Here is a 17256-nt window from a genome sequence, read left to right on the forward strand (position 1 = left end):
AAATGATGATAAAGGCAAATTTAGTTGGTTAAAAACTCAATGGATACGGTTTTTAAGGGAAGAACCTTTCAAACTGTTCTATAAGGAAGCAATACAAGAAGATGTATCTTTTAACAGTGTTTCTCTTGTCTGGTTGAATAAAAAAATACCCCCGCCGCAGCAAACCTGCAGACTAAGCGAATTTCCATTTGACTGATTGGATTTACACTGAAATGTCTACTTAAAAATATAACATTTATTCTTGATTTAATTAAATAGAATTAGTTTAACAAGTACTTAGGTTTGCTGCATCAGGGAGGGTAAAACTGTTTATTTTTTTTTTGTAAAATGTGAATAGTTAGTAAGAAATAAAAACATTTTCCAAAATTGATCAAAATATGTTCACAAACAAGCAAACTACAACAGTTTACTTATTCTCCATAAGAATAACATGGGAATTTTAAATTTAAAATTTTTTGGAATTTTCTCCGTAACCATTAGGCGCATAATAACGCTTCAATATACTAAATTATTTGTTTTTTTAAGCTCTACAAAATGGTTGGGAAAAAAATTGCTAAATTTTATGTTTTTTGGGTCAAAAATGGGAAAAACCTATTTTTACCCCATAAAACCCCGTTCCCATGGTCCGATCATGCTGGATCGCGAACTCGTTCGAATAAACGTACGTTTACACGTTTGTACCAAATTTCATCAAAATCGGATCATTTTTGCTCGAGTTATCGTGCTGACGGACACATATATATATATATATATAAATATATAAATATATAAATATATATATATATATATATATATATACCCCCGCCGCAGCAAACCTGCAGACTAAGCGAATTTCCATTTGACTGATTGTATTTACACTGAAATGTCTACTTAAAAATATAACATTTATTCTTGATTTAAATAGAATTAGTTTAACAAGTAATTAGGTTTGCTGCATCAGGGAGGGTAAAACGGTTTTTTTTTTGTAAAATGTGAATAGTTAGTAAGAAATAAAAACATTTTCCAAATTTGATCAAAATATGTTCACAAACAAGCAAACTACAACAGTTTACTTATTATCCATAAGAATAACATGGGAATTTTAAATTTACAATTTTTTTGAATTTTCTCCGTAACCATTAGGCGCATAATAACGCTTCAATATACTAAATTATTTGTTTTTTTAAGCTCTACAAAATGGTTTGGAAAGAAATTGCTAAATTTTATGTTTTTTAGGTCAAAAATGGGAAAAACCTATTTTTACCCCATAAAACCCCCCGTAAACCCCCGTTCCCATGGTCCGATCATGCTGGATCGCGAACTCGTTCGAATAAACGTACGTTTACACGTTTGTACCAAATTTCATCAAAATCGGATCATTTTTGCTCGAGTTATCGTGCTGACGGACACATATATATATATATATATATATATATAAATATATATATATATATATATGAATTTGAACGGATGGTGTTTTTGGCCTCTAGGGACCTCAAAACGAAAAAAAAAATCGGTCCCGCGTCCAGGTCTTACCATGAGTACTACGGTAATAGCTTATTCCCTATATGGGAAATTCGCTAATATATATATGAATTTGAACGGATGGTGTTTTTGGCCTCTAGGGACCTCAAAACGAAAAAAAAATCGGTCCCGCGTCCAGGTCTTACCATGAGTACTACGGTAATAGCTTATTCCCTATATGGGAAATTCGCTAAAAAGAAAAAGCTTAATCTCTCTGAACATGTATCTCTTGGTCTAATTGGCCTTGCCTCTATGAAGCACCTCTACCAGTGACAAAGGGAAAAAACAAAACATGACAGAGCTGTTGCCCTACATACCACCAATTTATCATGCTTGTTACCAGTGTTTGATTACCAGTGATAGTGTCGAGGACATTGGTCCTCTAGAACAAGTGAACGACGAAGAGGACGATGGCATATAACATATCGAAAATAATTTAGGACATTTCTATGAAACACTTTGAGGACAATTTTAAATTTTAGTAACAAATCGTGTTAAAAAAAATCTTTGTAACAATATTGACTTTTATTGCTTACTAAACTCAATTACTCTGATCCATTTTATTTTTTTAGCAAAATGGTGTAAGTCATATTTTTTTATCCATTTTTTAAAAATTCATAAGCACAAAGATTTAATAAAAAAGTGAACTAAGTCACCCTTTCAGGTAAAGTGGTGTAAGTCTGACTTAGACCATTGTTGTGAACATATACTTAAATGAGAATGAATATCAAAATGCACAAATTATTTAAGGCAAAGTGGTGTAAGTTTTTTTAAACACTAATAAATTTTAAATAAACAATTATTTTTGTACATTCTTAATTTAGAGAGGTACTAAAATATGGTCTGTACCATGTGTCAAAAAATTTCCTCCAAAATCCAAACTACTTTGACGTACGACAATTTTGTAAATAAACCCGTTTATCTCAAAACTATGATTTTTGACTTACACCACTTTGATTTTGACCGGCCCATATATCGTAGTACTGATATTTTGAAATTTTGGGAGTTTGTTTATTTGTTTGTTTGATATCCAATCACGCATTAACTACTGGTCAGATCGGGTTGAAATTTGGTTTGAAGATAACTCACATTCCCGATTTACATATCTAGACATATTCTTATACCAAAAATCATTTCGGGCTCTGCCCCAAAGGCTCCTCAGTTTCCCATGTTAACCTTATAAGTATTCATATTTAAAACGAATTAAAGAATTTTGCCAGCTGTTTCAACTGTACAAAAGTTGGTTCTATGATATTCAATAGCATTAAAGAGGCCACCTCTGTGTCTGGTAAGATTAGAAAACGTTAACAAACCCTTACTTGAATAGACTAGCTCCTCCCCCACATGGGACATCACTGCTGTAAGCTCCTCTCCCATTTTTTGTCCCTGCTCATTATGCCCTTTGGTCAATCTGTATGTTAGTAAAGACCTTCGAACCATTGGCCAATCTGTACGCGCGCCCCTGTCTCAACCCAAGACAAAATGGAGGCGGGTTTTAGTTTTCATCAACCTCAGAGACCCCACTTTTAATAATACAACAATATCTCTATTAACATTTTATGGCTTTTACCAGGAAAGCTTAACACTAAGAAAAACCGTATACTTAAAGTTGGTCATACAATTCCCCCTGGGAACAAAAAATGCAGCATTTTGGGGCAGCTCAAAAATGTTAAATGTAATGATTAAAAACTAAAAACTGCTGCCATTTTGTACCGGGTTGAGATAGGGACCACTGGTTTTCGCTTATATTCTTTTTAACTGGTGGTCTTCAAAATGAGGTGTTACTTGATGGGGCTTTGTATTTAAAAATCTTGAGCCGGCCCCAAAATAACCCGTTTTGGGTTTTCGGACAAAATTGGAATACCAACAAAAAGTGCATTTTTATGTTATATTTGCAGAGTTAGGTTTTCCTGGTGTAACCCATTAAATACCCCCGCCGCAGCAAACCTGCCGACTAAGCGAATTCCCATTTGTCTCAATTGATTTTCAGTTAAATATATTTTAATAACATTAGGTTTAACGAGTACCTTGGTTTGCTGCTACAAGGAAACTAATAAAGTGTGTTTTTGAGTAAAATATTGATAGCTTAGTACAAAATAAATAAATTTGCCAAGTTTGATCAAAATATTTCCATAAACAAGCAAACTACAACACTTGACAATATTCTCCATAAGAATAACATAGGAATTTTAAATTTACAATTTTTTTAATTTTCTCCGTTACTAATAATCGAACAAAAATTTGTTTATATACTAAATTATTTGTTTTTTTTAAGCTCTTTAAAAAGATCTAAAGAGAAATCGGGAAATTTTGTGTTTTGAGGGTCAAAAGTGAGAAAAACCAATTTTTACCCCATAAAACCCCCTGTAAAGCCCCGTTCCCATGGTCCGATCGCGCTGGTTCGCGAACTCATTCAAGTTTATCCCGCTTTACACCTTTAAACCAAATTTCATCAAAATCTGACAAAAATTACTCAAGTTATCGCGTTCACGGACGTGTATATATATATATGTCTATATACAGGGTTAGTAAAAAGTGTGGAGACCCCCTGTTATTTTTTTAACGGCCCATACTAGAAAAACTAAACTCGGCACACCATTATGGCATGTTATGAAGTACTTTTTGGGCATAACCGCCACTTGGTTTTCATCCCCAAGATGGGGGATTTTGGGGGAAACTAAAAAATTTCAAACACAAAGACCCATTGAGTGACCCTTCATTTTGAAGGTCCTGGTAAAAGAAAACCAACAACCCAAACTAGAGGTCTCTATCTCAGTTCAGTACAAAATGGCAGCCGATTGAAATTCTCATAAGTTCCCAAACCCAAAATGGGGGATTTTGGGGGAAACTCAATTTTTTTTAATGATAAGCCCCATCGAGTGACCCCTCATTTTGAAGGTCATAATAAAAGAAAACTAACAACACAAACTATAGGTCTCTATCTTAACACAGTAAAATATGGCAGCCAATTCAATATAAAATTGCAAGTTATTTCCGATTTTAAAGATTTCAATCACCTTCCTTTTTTTACTGGATTGAGATAGAAACCTCTAGTTTGCGTTGTTAGTTTTCTTTTACCAGGACCTTCAAAATGAGGGGTCACTTGATGGGGCTTATCATTAAAAACTTTTGAGTTTCCCCAAAAAACCCCCATTTTGGGTTTGGTAAGCAAGTGGCTATTAGGCTTAAAAAGTACTTCATAACATGCCATAAAGGTGTGCCGAGTTTAGTTTTTCTAGTATGGGCCGTTAAAAAACCCTGTATATATATACATATATAAAAATTTGAACGAATGGTGTTTTTGGCCTCTGGGGACATCAAAATGAAAAAGTAAATCGGTCCCGGGTCTAGGTCTTACCGTGCCACCTACAATAATAGCTACTTCCCTATAGGAAAATTCGCTAAAAGGTAATAGGGGGTCTCCTGACTTTTTTATTAACACTGTACCCCAAATCTCGTTGCTAACATACTGATCAATACAACTGCCGATCAAGTATGTTGCCAATGATACTATGTTAAAGGTTGTTTATAAGCTAATGGGAGAAGTATGTGTCAGATTAGATTGCTGAAACCGTTTATTTAATACCAGTTTTATATTTCTCTGTGTTCAACCCCAACCATAGCCCCAATAAATGTCAATGATCACATGATTTTGTAAAAACAATTAAGGTTTGATTCCACTTGGTTGTCAAATAATTTTGTAAACATATAGTACTTAGGTTAAAATTCAGTTGGCTTATTATTTAAACTCAGGTAGTTTTCTACGTGAAGCTGGTTAATGTGCAAATCATTATCAAAACTCAAATCTAAATTTGTTTTCTTAAACTAAATAAAAAAAAATATATTGGTGTCAACAATTTATTACAAAGTTACAGAGAAATAAATACATTTTAAACAACACATGAGTTAAGAGGAATATTAAAACAAACATTTTATCTCAGAAATCAAAATTTCACAAGAATCTATAAAAAAATACTTGCCAATAATGTATTCCTCTGATCAAAATCATCTTTAAAGTTTACTTTCACCTCTTAAACTTCAGAAAAAGCTTTGGGCACAAATCAAAATAGAAACCAGGAGTACCTATGTTTAAGAAGAAATGGATTTTTGGCTTCCGAAAGACACCAATATGAACAATCCCATGGAAATTCATAACAGTGATCAACTAGAGAACAAAATGTATACAAATGACCAAAGAACAAGACTTGAAAAAAAGACTGCCCACAATAGGAATCCTGAAAGAAGTTGTCAATGTAGTAAAGACAAGAACAACCGGCTGCCAATAATTTTTCAAAATAAAATGTATGATATAGCTGAGGAATCGTCTTATATATGCGAGCAAATTAGCAACTATAAGGATGTTGAAGCTACTAACAATTTAAAAGATCGCATCATCTTAAGATGTAGTCCAAGAGTACAAAGACATATCGTTAACAAAGAAAATTACAGGGAGTGTGACACCAACAACATTGATAGTTATGTCTACCCCCCTGTAGAACAATTTACATCAGATACTTCTTATAACAAGAAAGAGTTCAGTTCAGTAAAACACTCTAATGGAAGTCTGGACCAATTTTCCCTCAAAAGACAAGACTTTATAAAACAAATACCACTTCTTCCTTCTATAGTTCATGAACAGAAATTTTCCAAATCATATCCAGAAGAGATATTCAGAAGACAAAGATCAATTAAATGTAAACATCTTCATAAGACTTTCAAAAATTGCTTATGGACTTTATTTTACACAAATGCTTCCCTTTTGGTAAGTTTTTATAACAACGGTACCTATTTAATATGCAGTAAGAAAAAAGATTGATGCGGATTGTTTTGTTTCAGTAAAACCATATTTTTATTCAGTTGATATGGATATACAACACATTTACTTGACAAATCCTGTTTAGGTCTTTACTTCTTTTTCAATGACTAAACAATTGCTTGATTCATGTTTAAATTATTTATAGATTTATCCAGTGCTTGATTTGTAAACTACCCCCGCCGCAGCAAACCTGCAGACTAAGCGAATTTCCATCTACACATCTGGAATTCCACTAAATTATTCCCTTAAAATTGTCAGATTTATTTCCTTTTTAAATATCATTAATATTAATGAGTACTTAGGTTTGCTGCTACAGGGAAGAAAACAGGGGGTTTTTATTGAAATATTAATAGCTTAGTATGAAGTAAACAAAATTTCAAAATTTCATTAAAATATGTCCATAGACAAGCAAGCTACAACACTGTATTTATTCTCCATAAGAATAACATGGTAATTTTAAATTTACACTATTTTGCGATTTTTCCGTAACCGTTAGGCATGCAACAATGCTTCAATATACTAAATTATTTGTTTTTTTTTGAGCTCTACAAAATGGTTTACAAAGAAATTGCAAAATTGTATGTTTTCAGGGTGAAAAATTAGAAAAACCCATTTTTACCCCTTAAAACCCCCCATAAACCCCTGTTCCCATAGTCCGATCATGCTGGTTCGCGAACTCGTTTGAATAAATGTAGGTTTACATGTTTATACCAAATTTTATCAAAATCGGATCATTTTTGCTCGAGTTATCGCGCTAACGGACACATATATAAATATATATATATATATATATATGAATTTGAACGGATGGTGTTTTTGACCTCTGGGGACCTCAAAACGAAAAACTAAATCGGTCCCGGGTCCAGGTCTTACCATGAGACCTACGGTAATAGCTTATTCCCTATATGGGAAATTCGCTAAAATGAGGTGCTGGACCTGAAACCATATTTTTATCTTTCCGAAAGAGAGGTAGTACTGGAATGGTTGTTCCGCCACAAATCGGCACTGCATTTATCATTAGTATCTATTATTTTTCAGTACAAATTGATCTCATCAACCATCCATTGAAATTAAAATAATATAATGCAACAACCTTTTGCTACATCAAACATTCTTGCTTTAAAACATAGGCATGTACTAACTGTTAAAGCAACTATTTCACTAGCAATCACTTTTGAGAAAAAAACATGCATATAAATTGAAAGATAAACATTAATTTACAAAAGAAATGTCTTTCACTACTCAAGTAATTACTTTATACAATGTGCCTAATTCAACATTACCTATTTATTTTTTTATTAAAATTTCCTTTTTAATTTGGAAATTTCTCATTGTAGAAATTTGCTTAATTGAAAATTTGTACAATAATTTAAAAATATATGGATTTCTATTAGCCTAATTATTTAACATTGTCATGTCTGTTTCAAAAACTACCTATATAAAACTCTTAACAATAAATTTACTAATTAATTAGTAAATATTAATAATACAGTACCGGTACGTAATTTAGGAAAATTCAACAATCTCAATTAATAGACTTGCTAGGGATCCATATCATCCGAATAAAATAAAATAAGCTTGAATCAAAGAAAAGTAAGTACTGTTGTACTATTCCCGGACCATTAGTATATAAGATATATGATTTTGAACAGGTGGTGTTTTTGGCCTCTGGGGATATAAAACAAAAAAAAAATAAATCAGTCCTGAGTCTTGAGTATTACCATGAGACCTACAGTAATAGCGTAAATCCCTATATGTGAGATTATGCTAATTAAAGTAAATTTTAAAACACCTAGTTCACTTCTAAATATTGCTTGGTATTCACAACAATTAAAACAAATAAGTAAATTTTTGACAGAAAATGTTGTTATAACAACCAAAACTTTAACTATGCCATCTTTTGATACTGTACTGACAACGGACTCTCCACAATGTTCGTGAAATAATAGTGTTTTGTGGGTTAGGGCTGTAAATTAATTACCAACTTGTATTGAGATCTGAGCTTTGTCTTCCCTCCTCTCCTTGAAGGAATATCCTGAGCGCTCTAGTACTAGTATTACCATGTATCGATATTTTGAGGTGCAAATCCTTAGGGCTATGCATGCATGAACTGTGACACTTATTTACCCTCATTGGTCTTAAATTTGATCCCATAGTATGAAAACATTCATGTGAACGTTATACATGACAATTAGGTAACAGTTTATTACATAGTCCTGAGGATTTAACTGTCACAAAACATTTATGAAAATAAACTGTATCAGCAATATGACACATACTTTCTCCCAGCCCTTGTCATGGAAATGCTTTAGGAGTAACCATGAAAATTTATGGAGAAAGTTGCAATACCCTTTTGAACGGTAATTTTTACAGCATTGAGGGTTGCACAATTTTATAAAAGTTAATAGGACCATAACATACTACATTTGAATATAAACCGTTCAGGCCGTTTTTGTATAAACTTGATTATTCTTTAATTTTGTAGGTTTTCATTGGAAAATCGTCATTAAAAATCAAAATATTGAAAAATGAAAAAACACTCTTGGAGATACCATGAATTAGTACCCAAATACCAATTTTAATCAAAATCAGACCACAGGTGTGGACTGTAGCTCTGTACACATCCACACACACACACACACACACACATCCTTTCGAAAACTACCTTTTTTGGGTTCAGGAGGGCCCAAAATGGATTATTCCACCCAAAACTCAAACTCAAAAAGTTTTGACGAAAACAAATACTTTTCCATTTACTATGTACAGAGGGAGAAAGTAAAAAGATACTGGCAATATTGATAATTATAATTTTTGAATGAAAATATAGAACCATGAAAACCAATATTGATTTATGTTTGTAAAAATTTATCTAGAGTCATATTTCTTTTAGTGAATATTAAGAATCATGTAACAGAAGATTTTTTGAGAATGGCTTATTTTGCTTTCTTTGAAAGCATTCTGAGATATGGTCTGATTGTTTGGGGAAATGGAGTTCGCATGGATAATATATTAATCATACAGAAGAAAGCTCTTAGAATACTTACTAATTCCTATAGTCTGGAGCATTGTAAACCACTTTTCATCCAAACTGGAATCCTTACCATTGTCAACCTTGGTATATTAGAAGTATTACTCCATGTCAAAATGAATTTAAGTGATTACCACCCTAGAAGTTTTATACACACACTAGCTGGCCCGACAGACGTCGTCCTGTCCTAATATGGTTTTATGTCAATGCTTGTTCATTTTCAAGATGAGCTCGTTCGCATGGCTCAATCACACCCTGGTCAAAATTCGTTTGCCACGCTTACTCACCTTTAGGTTTGAGCTCGTTCGCTGCGCTCACTTGCCATCAGGTTCCTGTCCTAATATGGTTTTATGTCAATGCTTGTTCATTTTCAAGATGAGCTCGTTCGCATGGCTCAATCACGCCCTGGTCAAAATTCGTTTTCCACGCTTACTCACCTTTAGGTTGGAGCTCGTTCGCTGCGCTCACTTGCCTTCAGTTAGCTCGTTCGCAACGCTAACTCGCCTCCAGGTTGAAGTTCGTTCGCTACGCTCACTCACCTTTTTGGTTGCAAATTAGCTGTTGTCGTAAATTAAAAAAAATGATAGTGCTGCACCCTTTTGGTAAACCTATTAACTTGTTAATGCTATTGAACATCACAGAATCAAATTTTTTAGTTGAACCAGCTGTTAAGATTCTTTAATGAGTACTCATAAGGTTAACATGGGAAACTCCAGAGCCACTGGGGCGGAGCCCTTTTGACGGATCTGCACCAAACTTCACACAAACCATCCTTGAATAATAATAAATAATGCCTGAAAGTTTTATTACAATCTGTCGAGCGGTTTCGGAGTCCATAAAGGACAAACATACAAACATACATTGGATTTTATATATATATAGATAACCACAACACTCGTAATGAAAATAAGCTGGATGTAGACTCCCAAAAACTATGAATTACCTAGGATTAAATATGTTCAACAAGCTGCCAAATGTCTGCCTAAACATGTCTGTAACTGTTTTTAGTAAATAGCTCCCTAAATGGCTTTTAAACAACTCTTTTAGCGAATTTACCATATAGGGAATATTAGCGAATTTCCCATATAGGGAATAAGCTATTACCGTAGTACTCATGGTAAGACCTGGACCCGGGACCGATTTACTTTTTCGTTTTGAGGTCCCTAGAGGCCAAAAACACATTCGTTCAAATTCATATATACATATATATATATATATATGTGTCCGTTAAATGATCCGATTTTGATGGAATTTGGTACAAACGTGTAAACCTACATTTATTTGAACGAGTTTGCGAATCAGCATGAACGAACTATGGGAACAGGGGTTTATGGGGGGTTTTATGGGGTAAAATTAGGTTTTTCCCATTTTTGACCCTAAAAACACAAAATGTCAAAATTTCTTTCCAAACCATTCTGTAGAGCTTAAAAAAACAAATAATTTAGTATATTGAAGCGTTGTTATGCGCCTAATGGTTGCGGAGAAAATTCAAAAAAATTTTAAATTTAAAATTCTAATGTTATTCTTATGGAAAATAGTCAACTGTTGTAGTTTGCTTGTTTATGAACAAATTTTGTTCGAATTTGGAAAATACATTCATTTCTTACTAAACTATTAAGATTTTACAACAAAAATACCCCCCCCCCCCCTGTTGCAGCAAACCTAAGTGCTCGTTAAACTAATTATATTAAAATAAGGAATAAAATGTGATATTTTTAAGGAGACATTTTCTTGTAAATCCAATCAGGCAAATGGAAATTCACTTAGTCTGCAGGTTTGCTGCGGCGGGGGTATTTATAATGTTAGTTAAGTTTTTTATACCTGCCCACATGAGACTGATCTTATGTAATTTAACTAAATGTTGTGTATGCATGGTATTGTAAATGTTTTTTTCTATGTAGGCCTACATGTCATATGTGTTTATTACATTTTCTTATTGTTAGACCGTTAGAAGTGTTGTAAATGTTGGTTTATTCGATGCGATCTTGTGACAATGCCTATTATTGCTAACTTATAATGTGCTGAATGACTGAATAAATGCCTTATTCTTTCAGGTCCTTGGGTTGATCCTGCTGATTCTAGCTTTATCACACTTTTTAGCAAAGAAGTACATCAGTATTGTAACTGAAGAAACAGGATTTGTAATTTGGCTTTGGGTGATATTGATACTTTCAGCTCTTATTGTTATTGTTGGAGTTTATGGAATAATCACTTCAATAAATCCGAACAAATGCAGGATTGTTTCCGTAAGTACAAATACTGTTAAAACAGTAAATATTTCTTTTACTTGATCTACTAGACATACTCGTACATCTGCTGAGTAAACTAATGTTTATAAATAATACACTAAGACTTAGAAACAAAATTCTAAAATAGGAAGCTTAGTAATAAAAGAATTGGAATGTCAACGTCTTGATATCAATGTACCCAATGGCGGCTCTTCACTTGACTAGCCAATTGTTCACAATTTATACATAACTGGTTCCTTAGGAGCTCCCCGGGACAACAGGGTTAAACAATAGAAGATTTAGAGGCGGTTCACGAGCTCGGGTTTATAGTAGTCCGAGCCCAGAATCCAGACATAACCGGTATTTGCACCTTGGCTTAAACAATCGGGTTCTTGAGCTTGAGACTTTATAAGCAGCGGCCGAAACTGATAGACTCCACACAATTAGTGCAGGGATAAAACCTGGTTATAAAAGTTGGTTTCACAAGTGAAATTACAGATAGTCCCGGCTTTCAAAGATAAACTTGGTGGATTAACGAGTCAAGTCCGAGCCCAAAATGAGAGAAGCTCGGACTGAGGAACAATGAAGTTTGGGCGGCTCCAACTTAGACCTGGTAGGGGGCAAGTTAAATATGACATCATGCCGGGATTATCTCATTATCTCCTTTATTTTTATTATTTTTAAAAACTGATGTTTTAGTATAGTAAGATATGGTCTCATTAAATTCTTAACAATTTTATCTAAAGCAGTTTTCAAAATTTAGAAGAAATTTATAAGGATTTTATCATTTATGCCTAAAAGAACCTCATGCAGAGCTTTATTTGCTAAATACGAGATATTAACTTTGCCTTCACTTTATATATTTAAAATTATGGTGAATTTTAAAATTAATTATCAAATGTACAATGATAAACAAATCAGTCATCCGTATCCTACACGCTCAAAAACATTTCAATATCCAAGACATCGCCTATGTTTATATGAAAGATCTCATTATATGGGATTAAGGCTTTACAACAGTCTACCCACTAATTTCAAAGAAATTAACAGTATTTCAAAATTTAAAAATGATTTCAAACGATACCTTTTACAGAAAAATTATTATAAGATTTCCGATTATTTAAATGATAAGTAAATATATATTTAGTTTAAGCTATGTGGATTTTAGTTTTATTATGTAGTGTTAAAGATCTCTGACAATATCACCTGTTTCACCAGCTAACACTGGATCTGTAAAATGTTTTTGTGATAATAAAGTAATATTTCATTTCATTTCATCACCCACAACACCATATTAAAAAAATATGTAAAAATTGGTAAAAAACGCTTAGAGTTTAACAAATTTAACGAACCCCTTGAAATGATGCACGTAACAAAGATTTATTACAGAAATAGTTTGACTGATAAACCTCTTTTAATTACAATCCAAACGGTAAAATAATTGTAACGTTAAAATAATGTGTATAAATAATTGACCAGAAACAGTTTTTCTGCCATGGGAAACATCATAAGCATCATTGATTTTTTAGGTAAAAAAAAAACATTCGACTCAATTGACAGAAATTTATTGCTAACAAAATTAATTGGAACAGATCGGTGTCAGAGGCACTGCTCTCACATGGTTCAAAAACTATTTATCTGACGGACATCAAGTGATTTCCATCTGTGGTGTGAAGTGATGCAAATTCAATTGAGTATGGGGTTATTCAGGGAAGTACTCTGGGGCCTATACTTTTTCTAATTTATACAAACAACATTTCTAAACTCAACCTAAATGGTGAACTGTTCTTATTTGCTGACGACACATTAGTTTTGATAAAGGGTTGTTTGTGGGAGGATGTCAGGTCCAAAGCTCTTGATGACCTCTTACTTCTAAAGAAATGGTTAGATCAAAACGTGCTCTAACTTAATGTAACCAAGACTAAATTTCTTCCCATATCACACAGAATCAGCACTGATTACAGTCTACACAATTTGAAGATTCATTGCTGTGGCAACCATAACATTTTATCTTGTAATTGTGAATACATTGAAAGGGTAGATTATTATAAATATTTGGGTGTTTATTTTGACTACCGAATGAAGTGGACAGAGCATGTAGATTTCTTGAAGAAAAAGATTCGTAAATATATCTATGCTTTTAACCAATTGAGTGAAATTTTAGACGAGGATGAGGTAAAGCGAGCTTATTTCCCTTATGTGCAATCCTTGATATCATTTGGAATTATTTGCTGGGGAGCATGCTATCACACCACCTTGGAACCCTTGAATGTAATCCAAAGATCAATTTTGAAAAAGTTGCTTTTAGAAAAAATAGAAGGTACACTGACACTCTATTCTGTGGTGAGACGGAAATATTACCGGTCAGACATCTTTTCATCCAGTGTCTTCTTAATCACACACTCAAAAACTCAACTTGATTCTTACAGCAGTCACATATCAGCACTTCACAAAATACTCGCACAATGTTAGAATATCTGTTCCTCAGCTACATAAATCAGTTCTAACTACCAACTGTTTTTATGTTGCTCAGATCCTATATCGAAATTTAATTCAAAAATATGATATTCAACACGTTTTCAGTTTACTCTCATTACAGAAATTCAAAAGTCATATTCTTGTTTTACTGCACTCCATTACCAAAGAAGAGGCCGAGACTTTGATTAGACCAAACCATACTTGATTCTGACTAAAAATCCTTGACCCTTCGACCCCCTCACCCTCTAAATGTCTTCTTTTGATTGAACTGGCTTTGTTTGGTTGTCGTCACCGACATTCTCACATCCGCATTTAAGTTTTCTTTCAAATAATTAAGGAAAAAAATCTTTCCCATATTCAGTTTTTTTGCCCTTAAAATTACGTAGACTGATAACAACCAGGCCTATGCACAGGCACCTGCACATGTAGGCGAGTGAAAATTTAAAAACGTACGTTTTCAGGAAAAGCACTTTATAAATTTTTTTCCCCTTTTTTCAAAACTTTTATTATTATTTTTATTTCATTAACATTTGAAGTTTCATAAAATGTCCATGGTAACGCAATATCTTTGGTATTTTTTTTTAAAAAGAGCATCTTTAGTGGAAAAACACAAAATCCTGTCACGACCATAACAGACGTTTAAATGAATATTAAAAATAGTTAATATTATTTTTATAACTATGTTTTGCTATAAACTAATTTACTTTTATGACCATTATACAATAAAAAGGTCACTGAGCTTTTGGTAGGTATATTTGGTCTTTCTAGAAAAAAATAAAAATACTCAAAAAATTGGAAAAAGCCAATAAAATCTTTTTAAGTTTGTATAACTCCGAAAAAACTTACCTGAGACCCGAAAAATCGTTATGTTTGTATAGAGGTGTGCTTCTTTTGTGAATAAATCATTGAAATATGACGATATTTTAATTTTTGAAATTTTTATGATAGAAATCATAAACGTGATGGTCAGGGACAAGCGGTACGGTCGTGAATTTTCTGAAATAATCTAAATCTTTCTAAACAATCCTTCAATTATACTGTTAGTTATAATAAAATAAGTGTTTCAATTGAACTAAACTGTTCAAATTACAATTATATTAAAGTTATTGTCACGACCAAACACACTATAATCCATAAGGCTGGATTGGTCGTGAAAAACCCCGCGATGGTCGTGAAACTTTGGTCGTGAAATTACGTGTTATTTGGCTCTGTTCTGGCGGTAGCCCTGCACCTCATGTTCGAGGATACAAAGTGGACTTCTAGGTTAATCTAGCAATTGAAATATCTTATAAAAAAAAATTAACACCATGTCTACTTCATCGAATGACTACGTACGGTCATGGACACACCAAAATTACAAAAAACACAATCTTTCCTTTATTAATCTTGTAATTCCTCCTTTCAACTCGAAACGACCGGCACTACAATCCTGACGTACACCCCGAACTAGTCTCTAAAACCAACTGACTCCATCGACGCCAGGCTTGCCACTGTCGTGCTCCAAAGTTGAAAATTTTTCCCAAATGGTCATGACGCCAAATCGAGGGACAGACTTATTTTGTCATGGTAGTCAGTTTGCAATGACAATAAAATTATAATATGCTCCTTTTTTGTAAGTTTAATAACCATTGATGACATAAAAATATAGCTTTATATATTTCGGCATGAATAATTAGTCTAAAAACAGCGTGAAAGTTGGAAAATGTACCCTAGGGACACGTCATGGTCGTGAATTTCGAGACTTTAAAAATACGAAAAAAATACCTAGAACCTATTTAAAACCAAATAAATGTGTGTAACATGTTGCCCCCGTCCCAAACAATATTAAAACACATAATAATAAACTACAAATCCAGTATCTACAAAGTAAAAGGCCAGGGACATGAAAACGTACGTTTTTAAATTTTCACTCAGGCCTATCCCATAAGTATGGCAGATTCATCTGTTAGTTGTACTATTAAATCTTGCTCTCTGTTTTATTATCCTTCTGTAATGAAATTGGGATAAATAAACGTATTTCATTTAATTTAATTTCACATTTATAAATGCTATTTATGAAGGGGAATACCAAATTGAAACTTGTGTGTAGCTACATTAACCATCCTAAATTATCGGGTTTTCATAGAAAACTAGTACACCTGTTGCTCGAATTCGAGCAAATTGCAAAAACGGAATAACCCTAAAAGTCATATAAATTTCGATGTAAAAGAGTGAACACCAAGATAATGTAATCAAACACTCCACTCCAGTTAGTTATTGAAACTGAAAACCAACTCACTCTGAAAACGAACGTTCTTGAGTGTATCATTTATTTACTATGAACAGCTGTAATTAATACAAATTATTCATCTGTTTAAGTAAACAAAATATTTTCTTCATGAGAAATAGATTGGAATTTTGATGGCCTGTGGGGCAAAGCCCGAGGACTTTTATTGCAGGATTTGGTGAAAGGGGGCATCTACACAAAAAATACTTTATTTTGAAATGAAATGAAAATCTTTCTTTATTGAGGCGAACTTAGGACCTCACGGTCCTTTCTTACAGTTAACCTCTAAAAAACTAACAATACTGATAAACATTAACAAAATAAAACAATAAAGATTGAAATAAACAAATAGGTATAACAACATTACATAAATGTATTTCCCTAACACACAATCACACACACATACACCCTCTGCTGCACCCTATCCGGTTAAGGTAATATTCTTTCAGCGCCACCGTCAGTCGGGATCGGCTTTCTAAGGATTGGGATAAGGTACAGAGTTCCAAAGGCGGCATGCAGTTACTACAAAAGATTTGTTATAAAGAGTCTGTTTAGTTTTTATTAATTAGTTTTAAATAAAGGAGACATTTTTTAGTAACAGTAAAAGTTTCTATTCTCAAAAACATAACAATAACTTATTTGTAAACAGATGTAAGATAAACATGAAGAATCATATGTTATTTTAAAAGCATAGAATATTAAATATCTAAACATCTTCCCCTTTGACAAATTCAATTTTTCTTTTTCTTATGAAAAATGAGTTTCTTCTGAATTGTTTTCCATTTTTATATTGCACTACGTATGATCATGGAGTTTCACCAACTTTTACTATGATAGCTGGTTCCCAGTTCTTGGTCCGAACATCTTGTACATAAATGGGATCCTTTTAGCCGAATTTCCCATATAGGGAATAAGCTATTACCGTAGTACTCATGGT

At 33.1% G+C, this 17256-nt stretch overlaps 1 protein-coding gene across 1 annotated transcript in view; it reads left to right on the top strand.

The window, feature by feature from the left end:
- Window positions 1–17256, top strand: part of LOC129004963 (uncharacterized) — a 106819-nt gene that overhangs the window by 10939 nt on the left and 78624 nt on the right. The window contains exons 2-3 of the mRNA XM_054433691.1: window positions 5953–6265; window positions 11402–11593. Coding sequence (XP_054289666.1) covers window positions 5953–6265; window positions 11402–11593 — 505 coding nt within the window. The remainder of the gene's footprint in view (window positions 1–5952; window positions 6266–11401; window positions 11594–17256) is intronic.

The sequence above is a fragment of the Macrosteles quadrilineatus genome, unplaced genomic scaffold (assembly GCF_028750875.1).
Source record: "Macrosteles quadrilineatus isolate MER2022 unplaced genomic scaffold, UCM_ALF_1.0 Scaffold_13__1_contigs__length_4303367, whole genome shotgun sequence".
NCBI lineage: Eukaryota > Metazoa > Arthropoda > Insecta > Hemiptera > Cicadellidae > Macrosteles > Macrosteles quadrilineatus.